The sequence below is a fragment of the Oncorhynchus mykiss genome, chromosome 23, assembly GCF_013265735.2.
Source record: "Oncorhynchus mykiss isolate Arlee chromosome 23, USDA_OmykA_1.1, whole genome shotgun sequence".
NCBI classification, from domain to species: Eukaryota; Metazoa; Chordata; class Actinopteri; order Salmoniformes; family Salmonidae; genus Oncorhynchus; species Oncorhynchus mykiss.
The window spans coordinates 48,647,380-48,672,154 of NC_048587.1; the positions used below are offsets into that span (position 1 = coordinate 48,647,380).

Below are 24,775 nucleotides of genomic sequence, written 5' to 3' on the forward strand. Positions count from 1 at the left end.
GAGAGGTTATTTTCCTGACCCCACACTCCCAGAGCCCGCACCTCCTCCCTGTAGTCTGTCTCGTCATTGTTGGTAATCAAGCCTATTACTGTTGTGTCATCTGCAGACTTGATGACTGAGTCGGAGGCGTGCATTGCCACGCGGTCATGGGTGAACAGGGAGTACAGGACAGGGCTGAACACGCACCCTTATGGGGCCCCAGTGTTGAGGATCAGTGAAGTGGAGGTGTTGTTTCCTTCCTTCACCACCTGCGGGGCGGCCCGTCAAGAAGTCCAGGACCCAATTGCACAGGGCGGGGTTGAGACCCAGGGCTTAAAGCTTAATGATGAGCTTGGAGGGTACTATGGTGTTTATTGCTGAGTTGTAGTCAATGAACAGCATTCTTACATAGGTATTCCTCTTGTCCAGGTGGGATAGGGTAGTGTACAGTGTGATGGCGATTGCATCGTCTGTGGACCTATTGGGGCGGTATGCAAATTCAAGTGGATCTAGGGTGACAGGTACGGTGGAGGTATTATGATCCTTAACTAGTCTCTAAAAGCACTTCATGATGACAGAAGTCAGTTAGTTCAGTTACCTTTGCATGCTTGGGTCAGGAACAATGGTGGCCATCTTGAAGCATGTGGGGACAGCAGACTGGGATAGGGAGAGACTGAATATGTCTGTAAACACACCAGCCAGCTGGTCTGCACATGCTCTGAGGACGCGGCTAGAGATGCTGTCTGGGCCGGCAGCTTTGCGAGGATTTACACTTTTAAATGTCTTACTCACGTCGGCCACGGAGAAGGAGAGCCCACAGTCCTTGGTAGCTGGCCACATCAGTGGCACTGGGTTATCTTCAAAGCGGGCAAAAAACTTGGTTAGCTTGTCCGGAAGCAAGACGTCGGTGTCCGGTTTGGCTGGTTTTCCTTTTGTAGTCTGTGATTGTCTTTAGACCCTGCCACATACGTCTCGTGTCTGAGACGTTAAATTGCAATTCCACTTGTCTTTATGCTGACGTTTTGCCTTTTGGAGGGAAGGACAATTCTGTTTGTATTCTTCCATATTCCCAATCACCTTGCCATGGTTAAATGCGGTGGTTCGCCCTTCAGTTTTGCGCAAATGTACCATCTATCCATAGTTTCTGGTTAGGGTAGGTTTTAATAGTCACAGTGGGTACAACACCTCCCTTCTTGATGAAATCAGTAACCGTCTCAGTGCACACGTCAATATTATTCTCGGAAGCTACATATCCAAGTCCGCGTGATCAAAACAATCTTGAAGTGTGGATTCCGATTGGTCAGACCAGCGTTGAATAGTCCTTAGCACAGGTACTTCCTATTTGAGTTTCTGCTTATAGGAAGGGAGGAGCAAAATGGAGTCGTGGTCAGATTTGCCTATAGGAGGGCTGGGGAAGGCCTTGTATGCATCCATGAAGTTGGAATAACAATGATCAAGTTTTTGTCCAGCGCGAGTACTACAGTCATACAGTCAATATGCTGATAGAATTTAGGTATCCTTTTCCTCAAATTTGTTTTGTAAAAAATCCCCAGCTACAATAACTGCAGCCTCAGGATATATGGTTTCTAGTTTGCATAAAGTCCAGTGAAGTTCCTTGATGGCTGTCATGGATTCGGCTTGAGGGGGGACATATGGTGCTGTGACAATAACCAAATAAATTTAATTTTGGAGTTAACACTGTCGGCATTTCATTGTGAGTTATTCTAGGTCAGGTGAACAAAACGCCTTGAGTTCCTGTATGTTATTACAATTACACCATGAGTCGTTAATCATGAAACATGCGTTTGTGATTCACATTTCTGAAGCTTCCCTCCTTTTGTTTTAATTGGTGCCAACTTGTGGCATGCTTTGAGTACATTACACTGATCTGACTTACTGGCAAAATGTTACATCCTGTAAATTGGAGACATGGGAACTTTTTTTTTATATCAGCAATGTCTGTATTTTCAGTGATTTAAAGGTCAATTGAATAATCTACCAATGTTTTTGTGTAAACAAAAGTCTTCATTACCTTTCTTACAGTATTAACCTTCTCTTAAAAGCATTCCCACCAGTAAATCATTGATCTCTAAGCAATTCCCATTAGACACATTCCCTTGTCTTTGCTTTGACTTTTCATTAATATTAACTCATTTTCCCAATAAGCCATCACTCTTTTAGCAACAGTCGTGTGTAATAAGCAAGAATGGCACCGTGTCAGTTCAGCTACTCTACTCTGTTTAATCAGTGTCCTTCCCGCTTGTGTTGGGATAAAAGTCATGTCAACACAATTAACACTTTGTTCCTGACTGTAAATGCCACTCCTAAAAGTACACTGTTGGTTTGCTTTAGTTTCAAGGTTTAATGTCACGTGCACAAGTCCAGAAGTAATAATGGAAGTTATAGATGAAATCAGAGAACCTCAATTCATGTAATGATTTGGAAACTCCACATGCTTCTCTTTTATACATTTTCTTTTTTGATTGACAGATTTAATCTAGATGCATTAGGCTAGTTTCATCTTGTTGTGATAAGGAATCCACTATTCCTTTTCTCAGAGGGAAACTATCAGAATACCTTGTTTATTTAAATAATAAATGGGACATAAAGTGCCGTCTTTTTGTTGTCATGAAAAGCAAAACATATATTGTCCATAAAGATTGATATTGAATATGATACAGTTAAGTTATTTTTAAGATGTGATATGAAGTGAATCCCTTTGTCCGTAGCATTAGTCATGTTAACAAAAGCCTTCGACATACGCAGAGAAATTGCTGCCAACAGCAACAACTTGAGAAACACATTTCTCATCTAACAGTGTCCATGGCAAGGCGATGACAGAGTGACAAGAGCTTTATTTTTCAATGTTCGTTCAGCTGTCTTTCTAACTGACTGTTAGAGAACATAAGAAACCATGTTACATAATATGCTTTTACTCTCACCTCAATCAGAAGCAAATCGACAATCTCAGATTACAACATCTAATAGTGTCAAGGCAATCCCCACAAATGCTTTTACACAATGCTGGTTCTTCACTTCATTCATTTTGCAGTTTAAGTCACCTCACCTTTGAAATGAATGAATTGAACTCATTTGGAAAGATAAAAGTAACAAGAAAAACAGTGTAATGAACCATTTGAATCATAATCTCAGCTCCTCAATCACTTCTAGTGTTTTCTTAAATGCCACGGGTATCTGATCACCTGATGTTTTCGCAGGCAACTTGTTAAGGTTCTCTTCTTCCTCTGAAGAGGAGGTGTAGCAGGGATCGGACCAAAATGGTTATTTCGATACATCTTTAATAAAAGATAAACACGATGAATACAAAACAATAAACGTAACGTGAAAACCTAAACAGCCTTATCTGGTGCAAGCAAACACTGAGACAGGAACAATCACCCACAAAACACTCAAAGAATATGGCTGCCTAAATATGGTTCTCAATCAGAGACAACGATAAACACCTGCCTCTGATTGAGAACCACTCTAGGCAACCATAGACTTACCTAGACAACTCTACTATACCACAATCCCATAACCTACAAAAACCGCAGGACAAAACACACCACATAAATAACCCATGTCACACCCTGGCCTGACCAAAATAATAAAGAAAACACAAAATACTAAGACCAGGGCGTGACACAACTGGTGGATTGTGTGTGTGTTGGAGGGATGTTTTTAATAAGATGTTCAGTTCGCTTGCGAGGTAGTGGATTCTGAGCTGACAATATAAACGGAAAGAAACATGTGACCACAGTAGAAAATACGACTTGGAAAGAGAGAAGATGAATACATTGAATTCAGTGTATAGGATATTGTTTAATGCACACTATATTAGTTAGACATGCATATAAGGCATACAGACAGTAATGGTAAATAGTTACAGTAAAATTCCAGTATGGAATAACAGTGACTTCAGACACCAATAGAAGTATGACATGTAGGCTACAACAAACAAACCAGTCATTGGTCAACTACAAACAAACCAGTCATTGGTCAACTACAAACAAACCAGTCATTGGTGAACTACAAAGGGGTAGATCTAAAGCGGATGAGACTTTGCACATCTGAAAAAGTACTTTGTCACCTAACTTTTAAGTTACTGAATAAAGAACAGAAGTACAATATGTTTCCTTCCCATCTTAACTCTGATTATGGATAAAAGGCCTGTCAAGAGTTTTTTATTTGACAGGTACATTTACTCACATAAAAATTGTTGGAGGGAGTCATAGTTAGTGTAGCATACAGCAGGCGTTCTTATGCTAATTTAACCATAGTCTCATGAGCCATTCTCAAAGTATTGCGCTACATGTAAAGTCGATCACGAGAGACGAGTTTCAACATAACCCCAAAACCAGCACTCCCCACGGCTCCCCATGACCTTGTCCCCCACTTCCCCTACCACTGCTGCCAACCTTTCTTGTGGGTCTGGATGGGGTCCTGCAGGGAGAACTCCCCCCTGGAGGCCAGGGCAGCCTTGCGGGTCATGGTGGTACACCGAGTCAGGATCTCATGGGCTCTGGGTCGCGTGGGCACCCTGGGGGCAGTGGTGGGCATCTTACAGGACCCAGCCTCAGGCCTGGAGCTGGAGGAGAGGCTCTCATCTGGGCGGCTGCGGCCACTATTCCTCTCCCCTGGCTCGGGTGAGGACTTGGTGCTGTGTGGGGGGCTTAGGGGGTCCTCCTCACTGGAGGAATATGCCCTGATACTCCGGCCCAGAGACTCAATGCCTGACGAGCTGAAGTCAGAGATGGAAGACTCTGCCCCGCTGATGGTGCTCTTGCGGATTGCTGGATTCGGCTTTGACTCCAGGTCTTCTCTCTCTCTTTGGGATGGAGGGACGGCCATGCCGAGACGGGTCTCAGACAGGAGCTCCAGAGAGCGGGTCTTTTGGAGATGGGGAGCCCGGTACGGATTACCCCTGGGCTCGGTGGTATGCTCCTTAAGCTCTGTCTCCTCATACATGGTGGCTGGGTAGCGGTTGCTAGATTGGCTTCCACCACTTGATGCCAGGTTGAGAATAGAGCTGTTCATGTGGGTTGCCTGATTGAGAGAGGAGCTGTGCAGCTTCCTCTGCAGGGTGTGGAGGCCAGAACGTGGGTTGTTGTAAGGCTGCAGGTACATGGAGGGAACATAGCCCATCCTTCCATTATACCTGGAGAGAAAAGAGCTGCATCACTCAGAGTTCGAATAGTTTGTTTTTTTACAGGACATCTTGAGGTCATGACTTTCATGTCTTTGCTTAACAGAATATTAATCATTTATCAAAAGGAACCACTAACAGGTGATTGGTCATCCCTACTCTCTTCACTGTTGTTCGTTACCAAATAACACTGTAAGAAAACCATGGGATGTCACTATGACATTTTATTTCAGGTATTAACTTTTGGTGGCCAGCCAAGTAGGAGCTCCCTGTTCACATAAACTATAATCACTTTTGGAGTGACAATGCATTCAAACGTTCCTCCCACATACTTGCTGTCACACTATTGTAGCCAAGAAAATTAGAGGTTGCCTTGTATCACATACCAGACAAGTAAATGCAGTTTTGGTTGCTTTGTCTGTGTAGCATTCTGAGAGGCAGACAGGCAGACTGATAGTCAGGTTACATGTTGACATACCCGATGAACCACCATCCGTCATCTGATTTCCTCAGCACCTCTACCACAGAGCCAATAGGAACAGGCACCTCGTCATTATTGTTAGTGGAGTAACTCCTCACTGCACAGTAGAGAGTTCCTGAGGGACAAACCAGGAAGCTTGTTAAAACAACAAAAGAGATTCCGTTCTACAACACCATCAGCAGTAGTCCTTCTAGGAATTTATACAGTGCCTTTAGGAGTATTCACAACCCTTTACTTTTTTCACATAAGTTTTTCAGAATAAAAGTGAAAAGCTCTTAGAGACTTAACAAGAAAGACTCACAGCTGTAATCGCCACAAAAGGTGCTTCAACAAAGTACTGTTTCAGGGGTGTGAATAATCATGTAAATTAGATATTTCTATATTTCATTTTCAAGCAAAAATATATATATATACAGTGCCAGTTAAAAGTTTGGACACACCTACTCATTCAAGGGTTTTTCTTTCTACTATTTTGTACATTGTAGAATAATAGTGAAGACATCAAAACTATGAAATAACACATATGGAATCATGTAGTAACCAAAAAAGTGTTCATATTTTAGAGTCTTCAAAGTAGCCACCCTTGCATTGATGACAGCTTTGCACATTCTTGGCATTCTCTCAACCAGCTTCACCTGGAATGCTTTTCAACAGTCTTGAAGGAGTTCCCACATATGCTGAGCACTTGTTGCCTGCTTTTCCTTCTCTCTGCAGTCCAACTCATCCCAAAACACCTCAATTGAGTTATGGTCGGGTGATTGTGAAGGCCAGGTCATCTGATGCAACACTCCATTACTCTCCTTCTTGGTCAAATAGTCCTTACACAGCCTGGAGGTGTGTTGGGTCATTGTCCTGTTGAAAAATGAATGATAGTCCCACTAAGCGCAAACCAGATGGGATGGCGTATCGCTGCAGAATGCTGTGGTAGCAATGCTCGTTAAGTGTGTCTTGAATTCTAAATAAATCACTGACAGTGTCACCAGCATAGCACCCCCACACCATCACACCTCCTCCTCAATGCTTCACAGTGGGAACCACACATGCAGAGATCATCCGTTCACCTACTCTGTGTCTCAAAAGACACGGCAGTTGGAACCAAAAATCTCATATTTTGACTTATCAGACCTAAGGACAGATTTCCACCGGTCTAATGTCCATTGCTCAAGTTTCTTGGCCCAAGCAAATCTCTTCTTCCTATCTGAGAAATACGACTGTTTTTTTGACAACACAAGGCTGCCACAGGGATGATGAAAACAGCCACCTGTCAGAAGATGCTTGGACTCGTTCACCTTGTTATGACTCTATACTTGTAATGAAAGGTCAGGTTTCGGTCAAACCCACTTGTGAGCTTTCAATTGCTGACAAGATGGTTGCTGCTGTCAGGGGGAGGATAGATTAATTAAAATGTTGTTGCCAGGGAAAGTCACGGAAGGGGAACAGGGGAGGCTTTATGAGTTACAGGATGTCTTAGACACTTTGCAGAACCTGGGGAGTGTCACGACTCCCACCGAAGGTGGCTCCTCTTTCTGTTCGGGCGGCGCTCGGCGGTCGTCGTCACCGGTCTACTAGCTGCCACCGATCCCTTTTCCCTTTTCTGTTGGTTTTGTCTTATTGGTTACACCTGTTTCTTGTTTAGGTTTTTAGTTGGGCTATTTAAGCCGGTAAGGCCCACCTGCTCTTTGTACGGGCTTATTTTTCCCTCTGTGTTTGTGTGTGGTAGTGCGTTTCAGTTTTGTTTTTCCTTCGGACTGGTTATTTCCTGGTTTTGGGCGGGTCGTTTATGTGTGCCCTGTATTGGTCTGTACTATTTTCTCTGTGCTGGAGATTAAAGTATTGTTCTGTACCTTCTGCCTCCTGCTCCTGACTCCGCACCCACTACGCCTAAGTGCGCCACAGGGAGAGCTATCATATACTGTACTCTGTAACAACTTCTACCTACAATTGTTTACTAAAGGAGAATTTTAATACTTGAACAAAGAGTCTGTGTTTCCTTTCTACTACCAATATATATACGTTTGATAACTATATAGAACTGATTATCTTTTGAAGAAATTGATCAATGGTGTCATTTAGTGGTGGTTTCTTTGCAGCAATTTGACCACGGAGGCCTGATTCACACACTCTCCTCTGAACAGTTGAGATGTGTCTGTTACTTGAACTCTGTGAAGCATTTATTTGGGCTGCAATCTGAGGTGCATTTAACTCTAATGAATGTATCCTCTGCAGCAGAGGTAACTCTGGGTCTTCCTTTCCTGTGGCAGTCATCATGAGAGCCAGTTTCATCATAGCTCTCAATGGTTTTTGCGACTGCACTTGAATAAACTTTAAAAGTTATTTAAGTTTTCCAGATTGACTGACCTTCATGTCTTAAAGTAATGATGGACTGTTGTTTCTCTTTGCTTATTTGAGCTGTTCTTGCCATAATATGGACTTGGGCTTTTACCAAATAGGACTGTCTTCTGTATACCAAACCTACATTGTCACAACACAACTGATTGGCTCAAATGAATTGACGTGGAAAAAAACGCCACAAATGAACTTTAAATAAGGCACACCTGTCAATTGAAATGCTTTTCAATTCAAACTACAGTGTCGAGAGTCAAACTTTTGACTGGTACTGTATATGTTTTCACTTTGTCAGTATGGGGTACTGTGTGTAAATGGGTGAGAAAAATCTATTTAATCCACATTGTATTTTTTTTTTTAACTAGGCAGGTCAGTTAAGAACAAATTCTTATTTACAATGACAGCCTACAGTGGGTTAACTGCCTTGTTCAGGGGCAGAAGGACAGACTTTCACCTTGTCAGCTCAGGGACTTGATCCAGCGACCTTTCTGTTACTGGCCAAACACTAACTACTAGGACACCTACCGCCCCAAACAGAACAAAATGTGAAATAAGACAGAGGTGTGAAAATATTCTGATGACACTGTAGATAGTGGATTCTGACAAATCTCAAAACCATGACAGAACATCTTGTAATGCCATATTGTAATCTGTAATACATTCTCAGTCTGTCATTCTCTACTTTGTTGGGATGAGGGTGTTTTATCTAGCTTAGGACTGCCCCCTAGTGTTTGGCTGGCTGTGGAATGTTCAAACTACTTTGGTTTCACCATGTGCCAACTGCAATCCATAGTAGGCCTAGTATATTAAACAAACTGTGATCAAGTTTGGACTGTGGAAAGGATATGCATTAATATACCATATGAAGTATCTCACCCCCCAAGGGAATTCCATTCATTTCATCTTCATCCTCCTCTGCCTCACACATCTCCAGGTAGGGAGCAGGGAACCAGGCCAACTGTTTGTCCTCGTTCTCCACCAGCCACCAGCCTGAATGAACACACACAGATCGAGACAGAGGAAGTCTTAATTAGACTAGTCTTCATTTCCATGTTTCTCCACACAAAGCTTGAAAGTGGAGCCTATCCCAGGTTAACAGTGTAAGGAGAAATTAAATGTGGGCTAACCTACGTTTAAATACAGGTAAATAAAAGTAAACTATATTAAGGAGGACTCTAACCTGCCGGGTCTTTGATGAGCACGTCCAGCCTCTCATCCAAGGCCACTTTAAAGGGCCTGTTCTTAGTGTCCTTGGTGTTGTAGGGCCCCACACAGCGGTAAGACTGGCTAACAAAGGCGTGTGTCCTATTGCCCACGCTCAGACGCTGCCCGCTCATGTTCCCCACCCCCTCCTTCGATGGCAGCATCATGATGCTGTGGAGAGGAGACAAATGCTAACGATAACATACAGTACCTGCTGGACGTTTTCTTTAAGTTTACATGAGAAGACCAGAGTGCTAGGCTCATAAAAGATTGTTGCCATGTAGTAAGTAGATGCTCTCATCCAGTATGTTAATCTACAATTTAATTATTAGTGTAGTGAAATAAGAATGCTGAAACAAAAATATATTTTTAAAAAAGAGGCTGAAACGAGGAATGTTTGTATGTGTTTACCTGTTCTTGGTGAAGTCTGCCTGCAGGTCGTGGTCTTTGGGCATGAAAAACAGAGTGACCTCTGAACTGCGGGTCACGGAGGGGTCACACCTGAGCAGGTCGTTGCAGTAGTTCTCCAGTAAGTTCATCCGACGCATCAACCAACAAGGACCCTTCTCCTGGATCTTTCTCCTCATAGCTGTGGCTGAGAGAAGACAACAATTAGTAAGGTCCGAACTCAGTATTCACAGTGAAAGAAAGAAAAATGTATTCCCTCTTTTTGAATTGTTGAGGTTTCACTTTTTCATTGAGGTAGGAAGAAGAACAACATGAATGTGATGAGGAAGTGAGACAGCAAAGTGACGAAGCAGAGTTTAAATAGTTTGGGAGTAGATTGTGAGGCAAAGATGAGACTGAGGTTGTTGACTTACCTCTGAATTTGGGAATCACTCTGTCTCTCTTGCGGAAAGGATTCTCAAGGAAAAACCTCTTCTTCAATTGTCTCTGTTGAAATAAGAGGAGGGATATCACATATCCTCTGATAAAGATGTTTCAATCACTTTTAATTGTTACATTTATTTTGTCATTTAGGAGACACTCTTATCCAGAGCAACTTACAGGAACAATTAGGGTTGAGTGCCTGCTCAAGGGCATGTCTACATATTTTTCACCTACTGGCCCAACGCCCTTAACCGGTCGGCAAATTGACGCTCCTTTATTGATATACAGGTTCAATGTAAAACTTACATGAAACTCCTTCAAATCTAGGAATGATCTGTAGACAATTACTTCACTCTCATCAGACCACAGTATGGAGATCATAAACATCTGTAGAAAACTTGAAATTATATTATTTTAGAAAACTAAATATTTAACAGATACAAATTAGGATTTTTTTTTAAATTGACCAATTTATATACACAAAAATGGAATACACACACACACACTCTACGCTTATTCATATCTATAGTGGTTTACCTTGACTTGAAATTTCTCTCTATATATCACTCCAATAATCTGGGCACTAGTGGCATAGCGCATCTGGTCTCCCATGTCTGAGTTTATTCTAATCTAATTTTGAGTTGATGATCTACTCTTTCTCTCAAGCCTCTTGCTTTCATCTCTGTCTGCTCGACTTGTTTAGTACAATTTATACTTTAGGAGAAGAGGCGGAGTCGGTAGGCACTTATGCAACTATATCGTCACGTGGTGCTTTTTACCTGGCTGTGGGCTGTGGGCTGTGGGCTGTGGGCTGTGGGCTGTGGGCTGTGGGCTGTGGGCTAAAGCGAATAAATGTCTTGTCGCTTTCAATAGATTTTTTTTTTATTGGTCAATTCATCCATCCAGTCCACCAACCACAACAATCAATTCCAAAAGAAACAGTGGATAGTCATTTATCAAGTTAAATGGTTTGGTCATGGGTAGGCACCAGGCTTACATTTACTTATCCATTGATTGTAGGCATACCATGTAGCCTACTACGAACTTGCAAAATGTGAATTAATTCTACCTTACACCTAGCTGGCAAGATACCTTCAGAGAGTGTTAGTTAACACCTGCTAGGTGTTGGTGGCACTGAAGAAGCACAGTAGGTAGCAACATAGACAGTGTCGAGAACCTGTTTTGTGAATAGGATGGGATGATGAATCACATGTTGTTGACATTAAACCTGTTTTTGGCTGCTATTACCTGTGTGTGTGCATGCAACACACACACACACACACACACACACACACACACACACACACACACACACACACACACACACACACACACACACACACACACACACACACACACAGAGTTGTTATTGTCCAATGCGAATTTGTTTTAAATTACTCAACGGCTCATCAGAGGTTAAAAATCTACTAGTGCCAGCCTTCTCCATGAGTAGGCCTAATGCCTGATGCACACACCTCATAGAGGTTAAATAGTAGTGATATTGATGCTATTATACACAGTTTTATTTTAGGCATTTTATTTAGAAGCGCAATGTAAATGTGCCGATCCAGCGCAAAACAGTACTGGCGACCTAAAGCCTATCGCCATTTGTGCGCAGATTTTTGTCCGCAAACTATAGATTATGTATTTAGATGTGGTGCAGTTGTAGTGAGCTCCTCTCTATGCAACCTGGCCTCAGCGCCATTCATTGCATTTGAAATGTTACATTACATTGCAAATTGAATAGTAGTTGTAGGCTACAATATCATAAGAATTAGAGGAAGTATCATACCTCTTACCCAGTCTTACAATATCATATGAGTTGAATGACATACCCTAAATTATTATAATATCGTATCATATGAGTTGGATGACATCCTGTAATTTATCATAATATCATATCATATGAGTTTGATGACATACCGTAACTTGTCATAACTGTGAGAGACGGAATCTAAAACAAAAATCTAGAAAATCACACTGTATGATTTTTAAGTAATTATTTAGCATTTTATTGCATGACATAAGTATTTGATCACCTACCAACCAGTAAGAATTCCGGCTCTCACAGACCTGTTCGTTTTTCTTTAAGAAGTCCTCCTGTTCTCCACTCATTACCTGTATTAACGGCACCTGTTTGAACTCGTTACCTGTATAAAAGACACCTGTCCACACACTCAATCAAACAGACTCCAACCTCTCCACAATGGCCAAGACCAGAGAGCTGTGTAAGGACATCAGGGATAAAATTGTAGACCTGCACAAGGCTGGGATGGGCTACAGGACAATAGGCAAGCAGCTTGGTGAGAAGGCAACAACTGTTGGCGCAATTATTAGAAAATGGAAGAAGTTCAAGATGACGTTCAATCACCCTCGGTCTGGGGCTCCATGCAAGATCTCACCTCGTGGGGCATCAATGATCATGAGGAAGGTGAGGGATCAGCCCAGAACTACACGGCAGGACCTGGTCAATGACCTGAAGAGAGCTGGGACCACAGTCTCAAAGAAAACCATTAGTAACACACTACGCCGTCATGGATTAAAATCCTGCAGAGCACGCAAGGTCCCCTGCTCAAGCCAGCGCATGTCCAGGTCCGTCTGAAGTTTGCCAATGACCGTCTGGATGATCCAGAGGAGGAATGGGAGAAGGTCATGTGGTCTGATGAGACAAAAATAGAGCTTTTTGGTCTAAACACTCGCTGTGTTTGGAGGAAGAAGAAGGATGAGTACAACCCCAAGAACAGCATCCCAACCGTGAATCATGGAGGTGGAAACATCATTCTTTGGGGATGCTTTTCTGCAAAGGGGACAGGACGACTGCACCGTATTGAGGGGAGGATGGATGGGTCCATGTATTGCGAGATCTTGGCCAACAACCTCCTTCCCTCAGTAAGAGCATTGAAGATGGGTCGTGGCTGGGTCTTCCAGCATGACAACGACCCGAAACACACAGCCAGGGCAACTAAGGAGTGGCTCCGTAAGAAGCATCTCAAGGTCCTGGAGTGGCCTAGCCAGTCTCCAGACCTGAACCCAATAGAAAATCTTTGGAGGGAGCTGAAAGTCTGTATTGCCCAGCGACAGCCCCGAAACCTGAAGGATCTGGAGAAGGTCTGTATGGAGGAGTGGGCCAAAATCCCTGCTGCAGTGTGTGCAAACCTGGTCAAGAACTACAGGAAACATATGATCTCTGTAATTGCAAACACAGGTTTCTGTACCAAATATTAAGTTCTGCTTTTCTGATGTATCAAATACTTGTGTCATGCAATAAAATGCAAATGAATTACTTAAAAATCACACAATAAGATTTTCTGGATTTTTGTTTTAGATTCCGTCTCTCACAGTTGAAGTGTACCTATGATAAAAATGACAGACCTCTACATGCTTTGTAAGTAGGAAAACCTGCAAAATCGGCAGTGTATCAAATACGTGTTCTCCCCACTGTACATACATTTTTTTAAATAGACTAAAGCTATTCCTGGTTTATGTAGTTAAGTAAATCATGTATAAACTTGTTATACATTGAATGTGAATAATACATTGAATAATGTATTTGCCCAGTTCTAACCAGACAGGTTATCTATACAAGCATCAGCATCTCTGCTCAACAATAGGCAATAGCTTAGGAGGAAGCAGAGCATGGCATAACACTTGGACTGTTACATTTTACCAGCAACTTGTCAGAAAGGCTGATGCATGGCACGTGGAATATCATTCCACTCTCGAACACCAGTAACACATCGGTGAAGCACCTATCCTTTCATTCAGTCAGTTCCAGGAACCTTTCATTTGGGGATGAGTCACTGGAGTCTGTCACTTCCCTTTCCTTGTTGTCTCCTGGAAAAAAAGCTGCAATAGCCTATGTATCCATAGCCATACAGAATATTAGAGAATATTACTGTTGTATGGTCTTTACTTAAAAAAAAATAGAAATAATTGCCTATGCCAGCATTGTTATCTTATTTTTAGAACATCATAATGAGGCCGGTAGCACTAAAGAGGTAAACTGTGTGTGCAGGCCTTTGGTTTTGTCTGTATCAGGCAAGTGGTTGGCGCTTGCAACACCACAATAGTGGGTTCGATTCCCGGGACCACACATACATCAAATGTATGCACACATGACTGTAAGTCGCTTTGAATAAACACGTCTGATAAATGGAATATATTATATTATTATTATTATATTATGTGCATTTTGACTCTTGATTAAAGAAATTGGCATTGGATACTTCGTCACCCACTTTTGCTGTAAACTGTATAGTGTTGTAACATAATAAATATTGTATTTTACTGTAAGTAAATCTATTCAATCTTATTGTATTGGGAACCAAATATGAAATACCGCTACTTGTTTATAGCCACTTTGTGACTCCTTCGTCTCCAGTGAATGTGTTGATATGTGTCACGTTCGTCGTAAAGAGGAGACCAAGGCGCAGCGTGATATGAATACATGTTCTATATTTAATGAATAAAGAACACTGAAACAAACACACAAAACAACAAACGAACGTGACGCTATATGATCTAAATGTGCAGACACAGGCAACTAGACATAGACATTGATAATAACCCACGAAATACCCAAAGAAGATGGCTGCCTAAAGATGGTTCCCAATTAGAGACAACGATAAACAGCTGTCTCTAATTGAGAACCAATCTAGGCAACCATAGACATACCTAAACACCTAGATAGTAAACGACCCCATAAACCTACAAAACCCCTAGACAGTACAAAACACAGACATCACTCATGTCACACCCTGACCTAACCAAAACAATAAAGAAAACAAAGAATACTCAGGTCAGGGCGTGACAATATGTAACGTGTTAACTAAGACATAATAACAATAAAACGATGTCTATAAAATATATGTCTGTGTGCGTTTGTGTATGTGTGTGTGAATTGTCGTGGAATATTTCTGATTCAAAGGAGAGAGACTTTTAGATTTCATCAAAACAATCAAACGTTATTATCGATTAAGAATTGCAATAATGAAGCTGGTCATTGACCACCATTAAGTGATTGCTGAGAGCCCATTTAAGCAGGGTTTTCTATACCGCTCTTTATAGAAAAGTACATCCTCCTGAATGTTCATGACAAACAGATTTTTGAATTATACATTGTGCTATCAAGCAACAGACAGCAAGATTTACATTGCGGCAATTTTCTGTCACTAGCTCATTTACGGCTTGTTATACAGGGTTAGCGTCTCAGTTTTGCAATCCTTAACACACAGATACTAATCATTCAATGGAATGCAGGCTGTAGGTTCTATCACCAAGCCATCATAAATCAATTGTTAGCACCAAGCCCCAGAGGTCCAACTCAGTCCCACAGACAGATGATGCAATACTACACATACACTACATTCCTTGTCAATCATAAATTATGCAGCCTTAAAAGACAAGATAATTTTGTCACTTGCTGTCACGCCCTGATGTTAGAGATCCTTATTATTCTCTATGTTTGGTTCGGTCAGGGTGTGACTTGGGTGGGAAAATCTATGTTTTTTATTTCTTTGTGTTTTTGGTTGAGTATGGTTCCCAATCAGGGGCAGCTGTCTATTGTTGTCTCTGATTGGGGATCATATATAAGTTGTCATTTTCCTTTTGGGTTTTGTGGGATCTTGTTTTCTGTATAGTTTATTTTTGCCTTACAGAACTGTTGTTCTGCTTTTCTTCTTGGGAAGGAGAGGAGGACCAAAATGCAGCGTGGTTATGGTTGAACATCTTTAATAAAGATGATAACGTGAAGAATATACATATACAAAACAAGAAAAACCGAAACAGTCCTAACTGGTGCAAAACACAGAGACAGGAAACAATCACCCACGAAATACCCAAAGAATATGGCTGCCTAAATATGGTTCCCAATCAGAGACAACGATAAACACCTGCCTCTGATTGAGAACCACTCTAGGCAACCATAGACTTACTTAGAATACTACACTGAACACAACCCCATCAATCTACAAAACCCCTAGACAAGACAAACACATAATCACCCATGTCACACCCTGGTCTAACCAAAATAATAAAGAAAACACAAAATACTAAGGCCATGGTGTGACAACTGTGCGCTTTCGTTTTTGTCATTGTTATTTTTATTTTGGTGTCATCAATAAATGGAACGATGTATGCCTACCACACTGCAACTTGGTCCAGTCATTCCACAAACGAGAGCTCACAAGACGAAGTAAAATGCATGAGCACTAGTGTCAGGGTCATTTAAATTTGGTTTACTTTTTAAAGCCTTTTTTAATCTCAATATAAAATCATTTCTGGGTAACAATTTAGTACCTGAAGCTTTCCACCTTCCCCACTGTGGTCCCGTCAATGTGGATAGGAGTGTGCTTCCCTCTGCTGTTTCCTGAAGTCCACAATCAGCTCCTTCCTTTTTTTGACGTTGAGAGATAGGTAATTTTTCTGGTCCCACTCTTCCAGGATCCTCACCTCCTCCCTGTAGGCTGTCTCGTCATTGTTGGTAATCAGGCCTACTACTGTTGTGTCGTCTGCAAACTTGATGATTGAGTTGGAGTTGTGAGTGGCCACGCAGTCATGGGTGAACAGGGAGTACAGGAGGGGGCTGAGTACACACACTTGTGTGGCCCATGTGTTGAGTATCAGCGAAGTGGAGGTGATGTTTCCTACCTTCACCACCTGAGGGGCGGCCCGTCAGGAAGTCCAGGACTCAGTTAAACAGGGTGGGGTTCAGACCCAGGGCCCCGAGCTTAATGATGAGCTTGGAGGGTACTATGGTGTTGAAGGCTGAACTATAGTCAATGAACAGCATTCTGATGTAGGTATTCCTCTTGTCAAGAAGGGATAGGGCAGTGCGCTCTAGGAAGAGTCTTGGTGTTTCAAAACTTCTTCCATTTAAGAATGATGGAAGCCACTGTGTTCTTGGGGAGCGTCAATGCTGCAGACATTTTTTGGTACCCTTTCCCAGATCTGCAGTGGGGCAAAAAAGTATTTAGTCAGCCGCCAATTGTGCAAGTTATCCTACTTTAAAAGATGAGAGAGGCCTGTAATTTATCATAGGTACTATGACAGACAAAATTAGAAGAAAATGTTTAATTAATTTATTTGCAAATTATGGTAGAACACTTTTGTTATTGACCAAATACTTTTTTAGCTCAATACTTTTATATACCCTTTGTTGGCAATGACAGAGGTCAAATGTTTTCTGTAAGTCTTCACAAGGTTTTCACACACTGTTGCTGGTATTTTGGCCCATTCCTCCATGCAGATCTCCTCTAGGGCTGTTGGGGCTGTTGCTGAGCAACACGGACTTTCAACTGCCTCCAAAGATTTATGGGGTTGAGATCTGGAGACTGGCTAGGCCACTCCAGGACCTTGAAATGCTTCTTATGAAGCCACTCCTTCGTTGCCCGGGCGGTGTGTTTGGGATCATTGTCATGCTGAAAGACCCAGCCACGTTTCATCTTCAATGCCCTTGCTGATGGAAGGAGGTTTTCACTCAAAATATCACGATACATGGCCCCATTCATTCTTTCCTTTACACGGATCAGTCGTCCTGGTCCCTTTGCAGAAAAACAGCCCCAAAGCAGGATGTTTCCACCCCCATGCTTCACAGTAGGTATGGTGTTCTTTGGATGCAACTCAGCATTCTTTGTCCTCCAAACACGACGAGTTGAGTTTTTACCAAAAAGTTATATTTTGGTTTCATCTGACCATATGACATTCTCCCAATCTTCTTCTGGATCATCCAAATACTCTCTAGCAAACTTCAGACGGGCCTGGACATGTACTGGCTTAAGCAGGGGGACACGTCTGGCACTGCAGGATTTGGGTCCCTGGCGGCTTAGTGTGTTACTGATGGTAGGCTTTGTTACTTTGGTCCCAGCTCTCTGCAGGTCATTCACTAGGTCCCCCCGTGTGGTTCTGGGATTTTTGCTCACTGTTCTTGTGATCATTTTGACCCCTTGCAATCTTGCGTGGAGCCCCAGATTGAGGGAGATTATCAGTGGTCTTGTATGTCTTCCATTTCCTAATAATTGCTCCCACAGTTGATTTCTTCAAACCGAGCTGCTTACCTATTGCAGATTCAGTCTTCCCAGCCTGGTGCAGGTCTACAATTTTGTTTCTGGTGTCCTTTGACACCTCTTTGGTCTTGGCCATAGTGGAGTTTGGAGTGTGACTGTTTGAGGTTGTGGACATGTGTCTTTTATACTGATAACAAGTTCAAACAGGTGCCATTAATACAGGTAACGAGTGGAGGACAGAGGAGCCTCAAGAAGAAGTTACAGGTCTGTGAGCCAGAAATCTTGCTTGTTTGTAGTTGACAAAATACTTATTTTCCACCATAATTTGCAAATAAATTCATTAAAAATCCTACAATGTGATTTTCTAGATTTTTTTCTTCTCATTTTGTCTGTCATAGTTGAAGTGTACCTATGATGAAAATTACAGTCCTCTAATCTTTTTAAGTGGGAGAACTTGCACAATTGGTGGCTGACTAAATACTTTTTTGCCCCACTGTATGCCTCGACACAATCCTGTTTCGGAGCTCTACGGACAATTTCTTCGACCTCATGGCTTGGTTTTTGCTCTGACATGAAACTGTCAAGTTTTGGGCTCCTGAGTGGCGCAGTGGTCTAAGACACATCTCAATGTAACAGATGTCACTGCAGTACCTTGTTCAAATCCAGGCTGCATCAGATCTGGCTGTGATTGTACGGTGCACGATTGGCCCAGGTTTGGCTGGTATAGATAGTCATTGTAAATAAGAATTTGTTCTTAACTGACTTGCCAGGTTAAATATAAAAAATATTGTGGGACTTTAAATAGACAGTTGTGTGCCTTTCCAAATCATGTGCAATCAATTGAATTTACCACAGGTGGACTCCAATCAAGTTGGAGAAACATCTCAAGGATGATCATTGGAAACAGGATGCACATGAGCTCAATTTCTCATAACACTTATGTAAATAAGCTATTTCTGTTTAATAAATGTTAATACATTTGTATTTTTTTTTTATATAAAAAAATGTATTTTTTAAATAATATGTCTAAACCTGTTTGGGGTATTGTGTGTAGAATGACGAGGATTTTTTTTTTATTTAATCCATTTTTGAATAAGGCTGTAAAGTAACAAAATGTGGAAAAAGTCAAGGGGTCTGAATACTTTCCGAATGCACTGCAAAACACAGGAAAATCATGTTTTTTGACAGCACTGGGCTTATATGTTTTATCTTTGTTGAGGATATAGGCCTTTTATGAATTAAATTTGCTCACCTCACGTGTCCTCTCTCCTCCATCCTCTCTCGTCTCCTTTTGAAAAAGGTCCAAGTTAATTGAGGAGAGTCGGCGAGGAGAGTGAAAGTTGATTGAATGCAGTTGATTGAAATGAGAGTGCTTCTCCACTCGCACATTATTAGGGGGTCGAAATAATGAGGTTTACGGTAAGGATCCCCCCAAAAATTGTAAAGTGTTCAAAACAAATTGTTTGTTCAATACATTTTATAGATAAAACAATACGTAGCATATTGTTTTTAATCGTGCATATTATTCTCCTCTGACAAAACAAAAGATGATTCAACCGTTTCAACTTTTTCCTTCAATGAGGTGATGTCAGAGTTGGGATGTTCCAAGGATTCCATTTAGACCTTTCCATTCAAAGGGGGTGTGACAGATTTCAAAACTCTTCCACGGTAACATACACAATAGTATCCTCAGATTAGTAGTGTTGTGGCTGTCCCCCTTAAATACCTGCCGCCGCAGTACCGTAGGGTCCAACTGGGGCAATGAGTGTTCTCCTGAAATGCAAACAGGTCCACCTGTGCTCTCCTGAACCTGTCCTAAAGCTTTACCACCACCTGAGGGTGTAGACTCTAGTCCCCCCCCCCAACAGTCCGTCTCTCGAGAGCATGCCGCTGCATTGTTCAGGACCCCGGGGATATGTGCTGCACATAGCGATGTCAAGCGGGTCTAGGCCCACGGCAAGAGCTCCCAAGCCAAAGGATCAGGAAATACTGTCCTACCAGGTAGGGCTGGAAGTGTTGAAGAACCACTTGGTGAACCACTTTGAGCTCCAGCACATGGATGTGATGACAACTCCATGGGGGGAATCCAGCAGCCAGCTGCCACTGAACATGGCACCTCAACCCGTCAGAGAGGCTTCAGTGCACACCAGCTCTCTATGGTGGACTCTAATCAGGCTTACCCCCTTTACCAGGATGGAGCGGGATAGCCACTTTGTTCGGATCCTCAGACTTGCACCAACAGTTGACAGTGTCTGTGTTGTTTTGACCGCCAGAATTAAACCATGGCTGGAGTGGTCTGACGGAGAATGCCCAGTGGAACCAACAGTGGAGCCATACTAACAGAGTAACAGTTGGCAATCTAACACCGACATGGCTCGACCGAGCCGGAAACGGTTGAGGTAGGATAGGATTTTGTTACTCTCACCTGAGGGAGCCGTGCCTTCATGAGAGTCAAGTCTATGGACATCCCGAGGTAGGTCACCTTCCGTGAGGATATCAGGTGACTCTTCTCCTCGTTTAGGGTGAGGCCCGTAACTTGAATACCTTGACTTTGTTGTCCTTAGGCCATTTTGCCACAATTTTGGAAGTATACTTGGTATTGTCTATTTGGAAGACCCATTTGCGACCAAGCTCTAACTTCCTGACTGATGTCTTGAGATGTTACTTCAAATTATCCACATAATTGTCCTACCTCATGATGCCATCTATTTTGTGAAGTGCACCAGTCCCTCCTGCAGCAAAGCACCCCCACAACATGATGCTGCCAGCCCTGTGCTTCACGGTTGCGATGGTGTTCTTCGGCTTGCAAGCCTCCCCCTTCTTCCTCCAAACATAACAATGGTCATTATCGCCAAACAGTTTGTTTCATCAGACCAGAGGACATTTCTCCAAAAAGTACCATCTTTGTCCCAGTTGCAAACCGTAGTCTGGCTTTTTTCTGGCGGTTTTGGAGCAATGGCTTCTTCCTTGCTGAGCGGCCTATCAGGTTATGTCGATATAGGACTCGTTTTACTGTGGATATAGATACTTTTGTACCTGCTTCCTCCAGCATCTTCACAAGGTCCTTTGCTGTTGTTCTGGGATTGATTTGCACTTTTCGCACCGAAGTACGTTCATCTCTACAGAACGCGCCTCCTTCCTGAGCGGTATGATGGCTGCTTGGTCCCATGGTGTTTATACTTGCGTACTACTGTTTGTACAGATGAACGTGGTACCTTCAGGCGTTTGGAAATTGCTCCCAAGGATGAACCAGACTTGTGGAGGTCTACAATTTTTGTTTCTGAGGTCTTTTTTTTTCTGAGGCTGATTTCTTTTGATTTTCCCATGATGTCAAGCAAAGAGGCACTGAGTTTGAAGGTAGGCCTTTAAATACATCCACAGGTACACCTCCAATTGACTCAAATTATGTCAATTAGCCTATCAGAAGCTTCTAAAGCCATGACATAATTTCCTAGAATTTTCCGAGCTGTTTATAGGCACAGTCAACTTAGCGTATGTAATCTTCTGACCCACTGAAGTTGTGATTAATTTAATTATAAGTGAAATAATCTGACGGTAAACAATTGTTGGAAAAATTACTCGTGTCATGCACAGAGTAGATGTTCTAACTGACTTGCCAAATTATAGTTTGTTAACAAGAAATTTGTGGAAGTGGTTGAAAAATTAGTTTTAATGACTCCAACCTAAGTGTATGTAAACTTCCGACTTCAACTGTATATACTGAAACCCTCAGTGTAATAGAATCGAGATGTAAGTTTCCAGGGGAAAATAGGATAGGTACTGTCATAACTGTAAGTTAAACAGAACTAGTAACCACAGCTACACACTGTACAAGACAGCAGTGTAATAGCTGAAAAGTGAGTTTCCAAGGGAAACTAGGATAGTCACTGGAAACTAGCATAGTTACTTCATGTAGTCTACTGTTAGAAGTGCAAAAGAGAAACTAAGGTAAGCCCAGCTACACACTGTGTGAAAAAAAACAGTAGTGTCATAAAGCTGTCAGTTTCCAATGAAGGGATAGTTACTGTTTGTACTGTAAAGTAGTGAAATATAACTATAGTAAACACAGCTACACACCGAAACCGTCAGTGTAAAGAGCTGAGATATGAGTTTCCAACGGAAACTATGATAGTTACTGTCTGTACTGTAAAACAGTGTAAAAACAACTATTGCAACCCAGAAACTGTGTGAAAATAACACCAGTGTAATCTCACTATGGTTGGGCTAACATAAACTCAGCCCAATACTGGAAAATGAAGCCAACAGTGTAATATTAATGGTCTATAGTATACATTGTGCAATACTGTATGATCATATAGAATGGGACCTACAGTATCAGCATTTGTCTCATACACTATCTGAATGAAGGAGAGGAGACATGAATGGCTGTAGCTTTTTATTGTGGAAAAATAATTAATCTCACTGGCTGTAGCTTTTTCTTATGGAAAAAGAATTAAGCCAACAGTGTAAACTGCCTCACCATGAAGGGGTAGGGCGTGAGTTAGGGTGGGCAGTCTATGCAGAGCTGAGCGGTGGCGATATGAGGAGGCAGCACGGCAGCGTGACAGGTACGAGAGGCAGCCCCCAAAAAATGTTGGGGGAGAGGCACACGAAGTGTGGGGCTAAGCCAGGTAGCAAACCTAGGTAGCAAACCTGAGCTCACTCCTCGTGCTTATTATAAGCAGCGCGTTACTGGTCAGGCACCGTGTTATGCGGTTAAGCGCAAGGTGTCGCCAGTATGTGCCCATAGCCCGGTGCGCTATAGGGCAGCCCCCCGAAAGTGTCATGCGAGTGTGGGCATCGAGCCAGGGCGTATGGTGCCTGCTCAGAGTGTCTGGTCGCCGGTACGCAGTTTTGGTCCAGGGTATCCTGCGCCGGCTCTGCGTACTGTGTCTCCGGGGCGCTGGGAGGGTGCAGTGCGTCCTATGCCTGCGCTCCGCTCGTGCCGGGCAAATGTGGGAGTGGAGCCTAAGGGAGAGGTGCGAGTAGTAGGCACTAGATCTCCCGTGCTTACCCACAGCCCGGTTCAACCTGTGCCTGCACTCTGGAGGGTCCGGGCTAGAGTAGTGATCCAGCCTGGGGGAGTGGTGCCAAGGCTGCGCACCAGAGCTCCAGTGCTCCCCCACAGCTCGGTCCTTCAGGTGCCTCCTCCTAACACCAAGCCTCCTGGAGGTCACCCCAGCCTGGTGGGTCCTGTGGCAGCCCCACGCACCAGGCTCTCTGTCTCCTCCCTACAGGTGTTCCCGCCTGTCCGGCGCTGCCAGAGCTTCCGCCCCTCAGTCCAGAGGCGCCAGAGCTCCTCCATCCAGCGCTGCCAGAGCTTTCCTCCTCTCCAGCGCTGCAGGAGTCTCCAGTCTGCCCAGCGCCGCCTGAGCTACCCGTCTTCCCAGCGCCATCAGAGCCGCCAGTCTGCAAGGAGCCGCCAGTGCCGCCAGTCTGCAAGGATCAACCAGTGCCGCCAGTCTGCAAGGAGCCGCCAGTGCCGCCAGTCTGCAAGGAGCCGCCAGTGCCGCCAGTCTGCCAGGTGCCGCCAGTCTGCAAGGAGCCGCCAGTGCCGCCAGTCTGCAAGGAGCCGCCAGTGCCGCCAGTCTGCAAGGAGCCGCCAGTGCCGCCAGTCTGCAAGGAGCCGCCAGTGCCGCCAGTCTGCCAGGTGCCGCCAGTCTGCAAGGAGCCGCCAGTGCCGCCAGTCTGCAAGGAGCCGCCAGTGCCGCCAGTCTGCAAGGAGCCGCCAGTCTGCCAGGTGCCGCCAGTGCCGCCAGTCTGCCAGGTGCCGCCAGTGCCGCCAGTCAGCCAGGATCCGCCAGAGCCGCCATTCAGCCAGAATCCGCCAGAGCCGCCAGGATCCGCCAGAGCCGCCATTCAGCCAGGATCCGCCAGAGCCGCCAGTCAGCAAGGATCTGCTAGAGTCGTCAGCCAGTACGGGGCTGCCCCTCTGTCCCGAGCTGCCCCTCTGTCCCGAGCTGCCCCTCTGTCCAGTGGGGTCATTTAGAAGGGTTGCCGTGGTTAGGAAGCCACGGAGGCGGACAAAGACTATGGTGAAGTGGGGCCAGAGCCGCCACCGCGGACAGACACCCACCCAGACCCTCCCCTATAGGTTAAGGTTTTGCGGCCGGAGTCCGCACCTTTGGGGGGGGGGGGGGGGGGTACTGTCACGTTCTGACCTTTATTTCCTTTGTTTTGTATTTATTTAGTATGGTCAGGGCGTGAGTTGGGGTGGGCAGTCTGTTTGTTTTTCTATGATTTGGGGATTTGTATGTTTCGGCCTAGTATGGTTCTCAATCAGAGGCAGGTGTCATTAGTTGTCTCTGATTGAGAATCATACTTAGGTAGCCTGGGTTTCACTGTTTGTTTGTGGGTGATTGTCTATTTTAGTGGCTTGTGTCAGCACAGGTCTCATTTATGGCTTCACGGTCGTTCTTTGTTTATTGTTTTTGTATTCAGTGTTCAGTGCTTTCTTTTATTAAATATTCATCATGAACACATACCACGCCGCATTTTGGTCCTCCGATCCTTCTCGCCTCTCCTCTTCAGATGAAGAGGAGGACGCCCGTGACAATTTGGGAACTTCACAGTCCCATTGATCAAACAACCATGAAAAGGGAGGCTCTCTTTACAATTCCAAAACAACTACCTAATACACACAAATCTAAGTAAAGGAATGGAATAAGAATATATACATAGAAATACAGTATATGGATGAGCCATGACCGAGCGGCATAAGCAAGATGCAATAGACGGTATAAAATACAGGATATACATGTGCGATGAGTAATGTAAAATATGTCA

The 24,775-nt window shown here is 43.5% G+C and overlaps 1 protein-coding gene across 2 annotated transcripts; it reads right to left on the minus strand.

The window, feature by feature from the left end:
• Positions 1-3,796: 3,796 nt before the first annotated feature.
• Positions 3,797-10,666, minus strand: LOC110502905 (NADPH oxidase organizer 1-like). 2 transcript variants are annotated; one of them, XM_021581249.2, is made up of 8 exons: positions 10,524-10,666; positions 10,293-10,373; positions 9,977-10,049; positions 9,567-9,750; positions 9,133-9,326; positions 8,829-8,942; positions 5,604-5,721; positions 3,797-5,137 (listed from the first exon to the last, which is right to left on the minus strand). In XM_021581249.2, the coding sequence occupies exons 1-8, from the start codon at positions 10,596-10,598 to the stop codon at positions 4,381-4,383; spliced, it is 1,596 nt and encodes a 531-aa protein (XP_021436924.2). In that variant the 5' UTR covers positions 10,599-10,666; the 3' UTR covers positions 3,797-4,380. The 2 variants fall into 2 exon arrangements, with proteins under 2 accessions (XP_021436924.2, XP_036816570.1); XM_036960675.1 differs by having other exon boundaries at positions 9,567-9,744; positions 10,524-10,654.
• Between the last annotated feature and the right edge of the window lie 14,109 nt (positions 10,667-24,775).

What these genes read in the sequence shown, in the direction of transcription:
- LOC110502905 (XM_021581249.2), bottom strand. Translation starts at nt 10,598, where the DNA reads ATGGGAGACCAGATGCGCTATGCCACTAGTGCCCAGATTATTGGAGTG. An exon ending in TAGATTTGAAGGAGTTTCAT is followed by an intron (nt 10,050 to 10,292) that starts GTAAGTTTTACA and finishes TTATTTCAACAG; the next exon opens with AGACAATTGAAGAAGAGGTT. An exon ending in GAATGGAATTCCCTTGGGGG is followed by an intron (nt 5,722 to 8,828) that starts GTGAGATACTTC and finishes TTTGTCCCTCAG; the next exon opens with GAACTCTCTACTGTGCAGTG.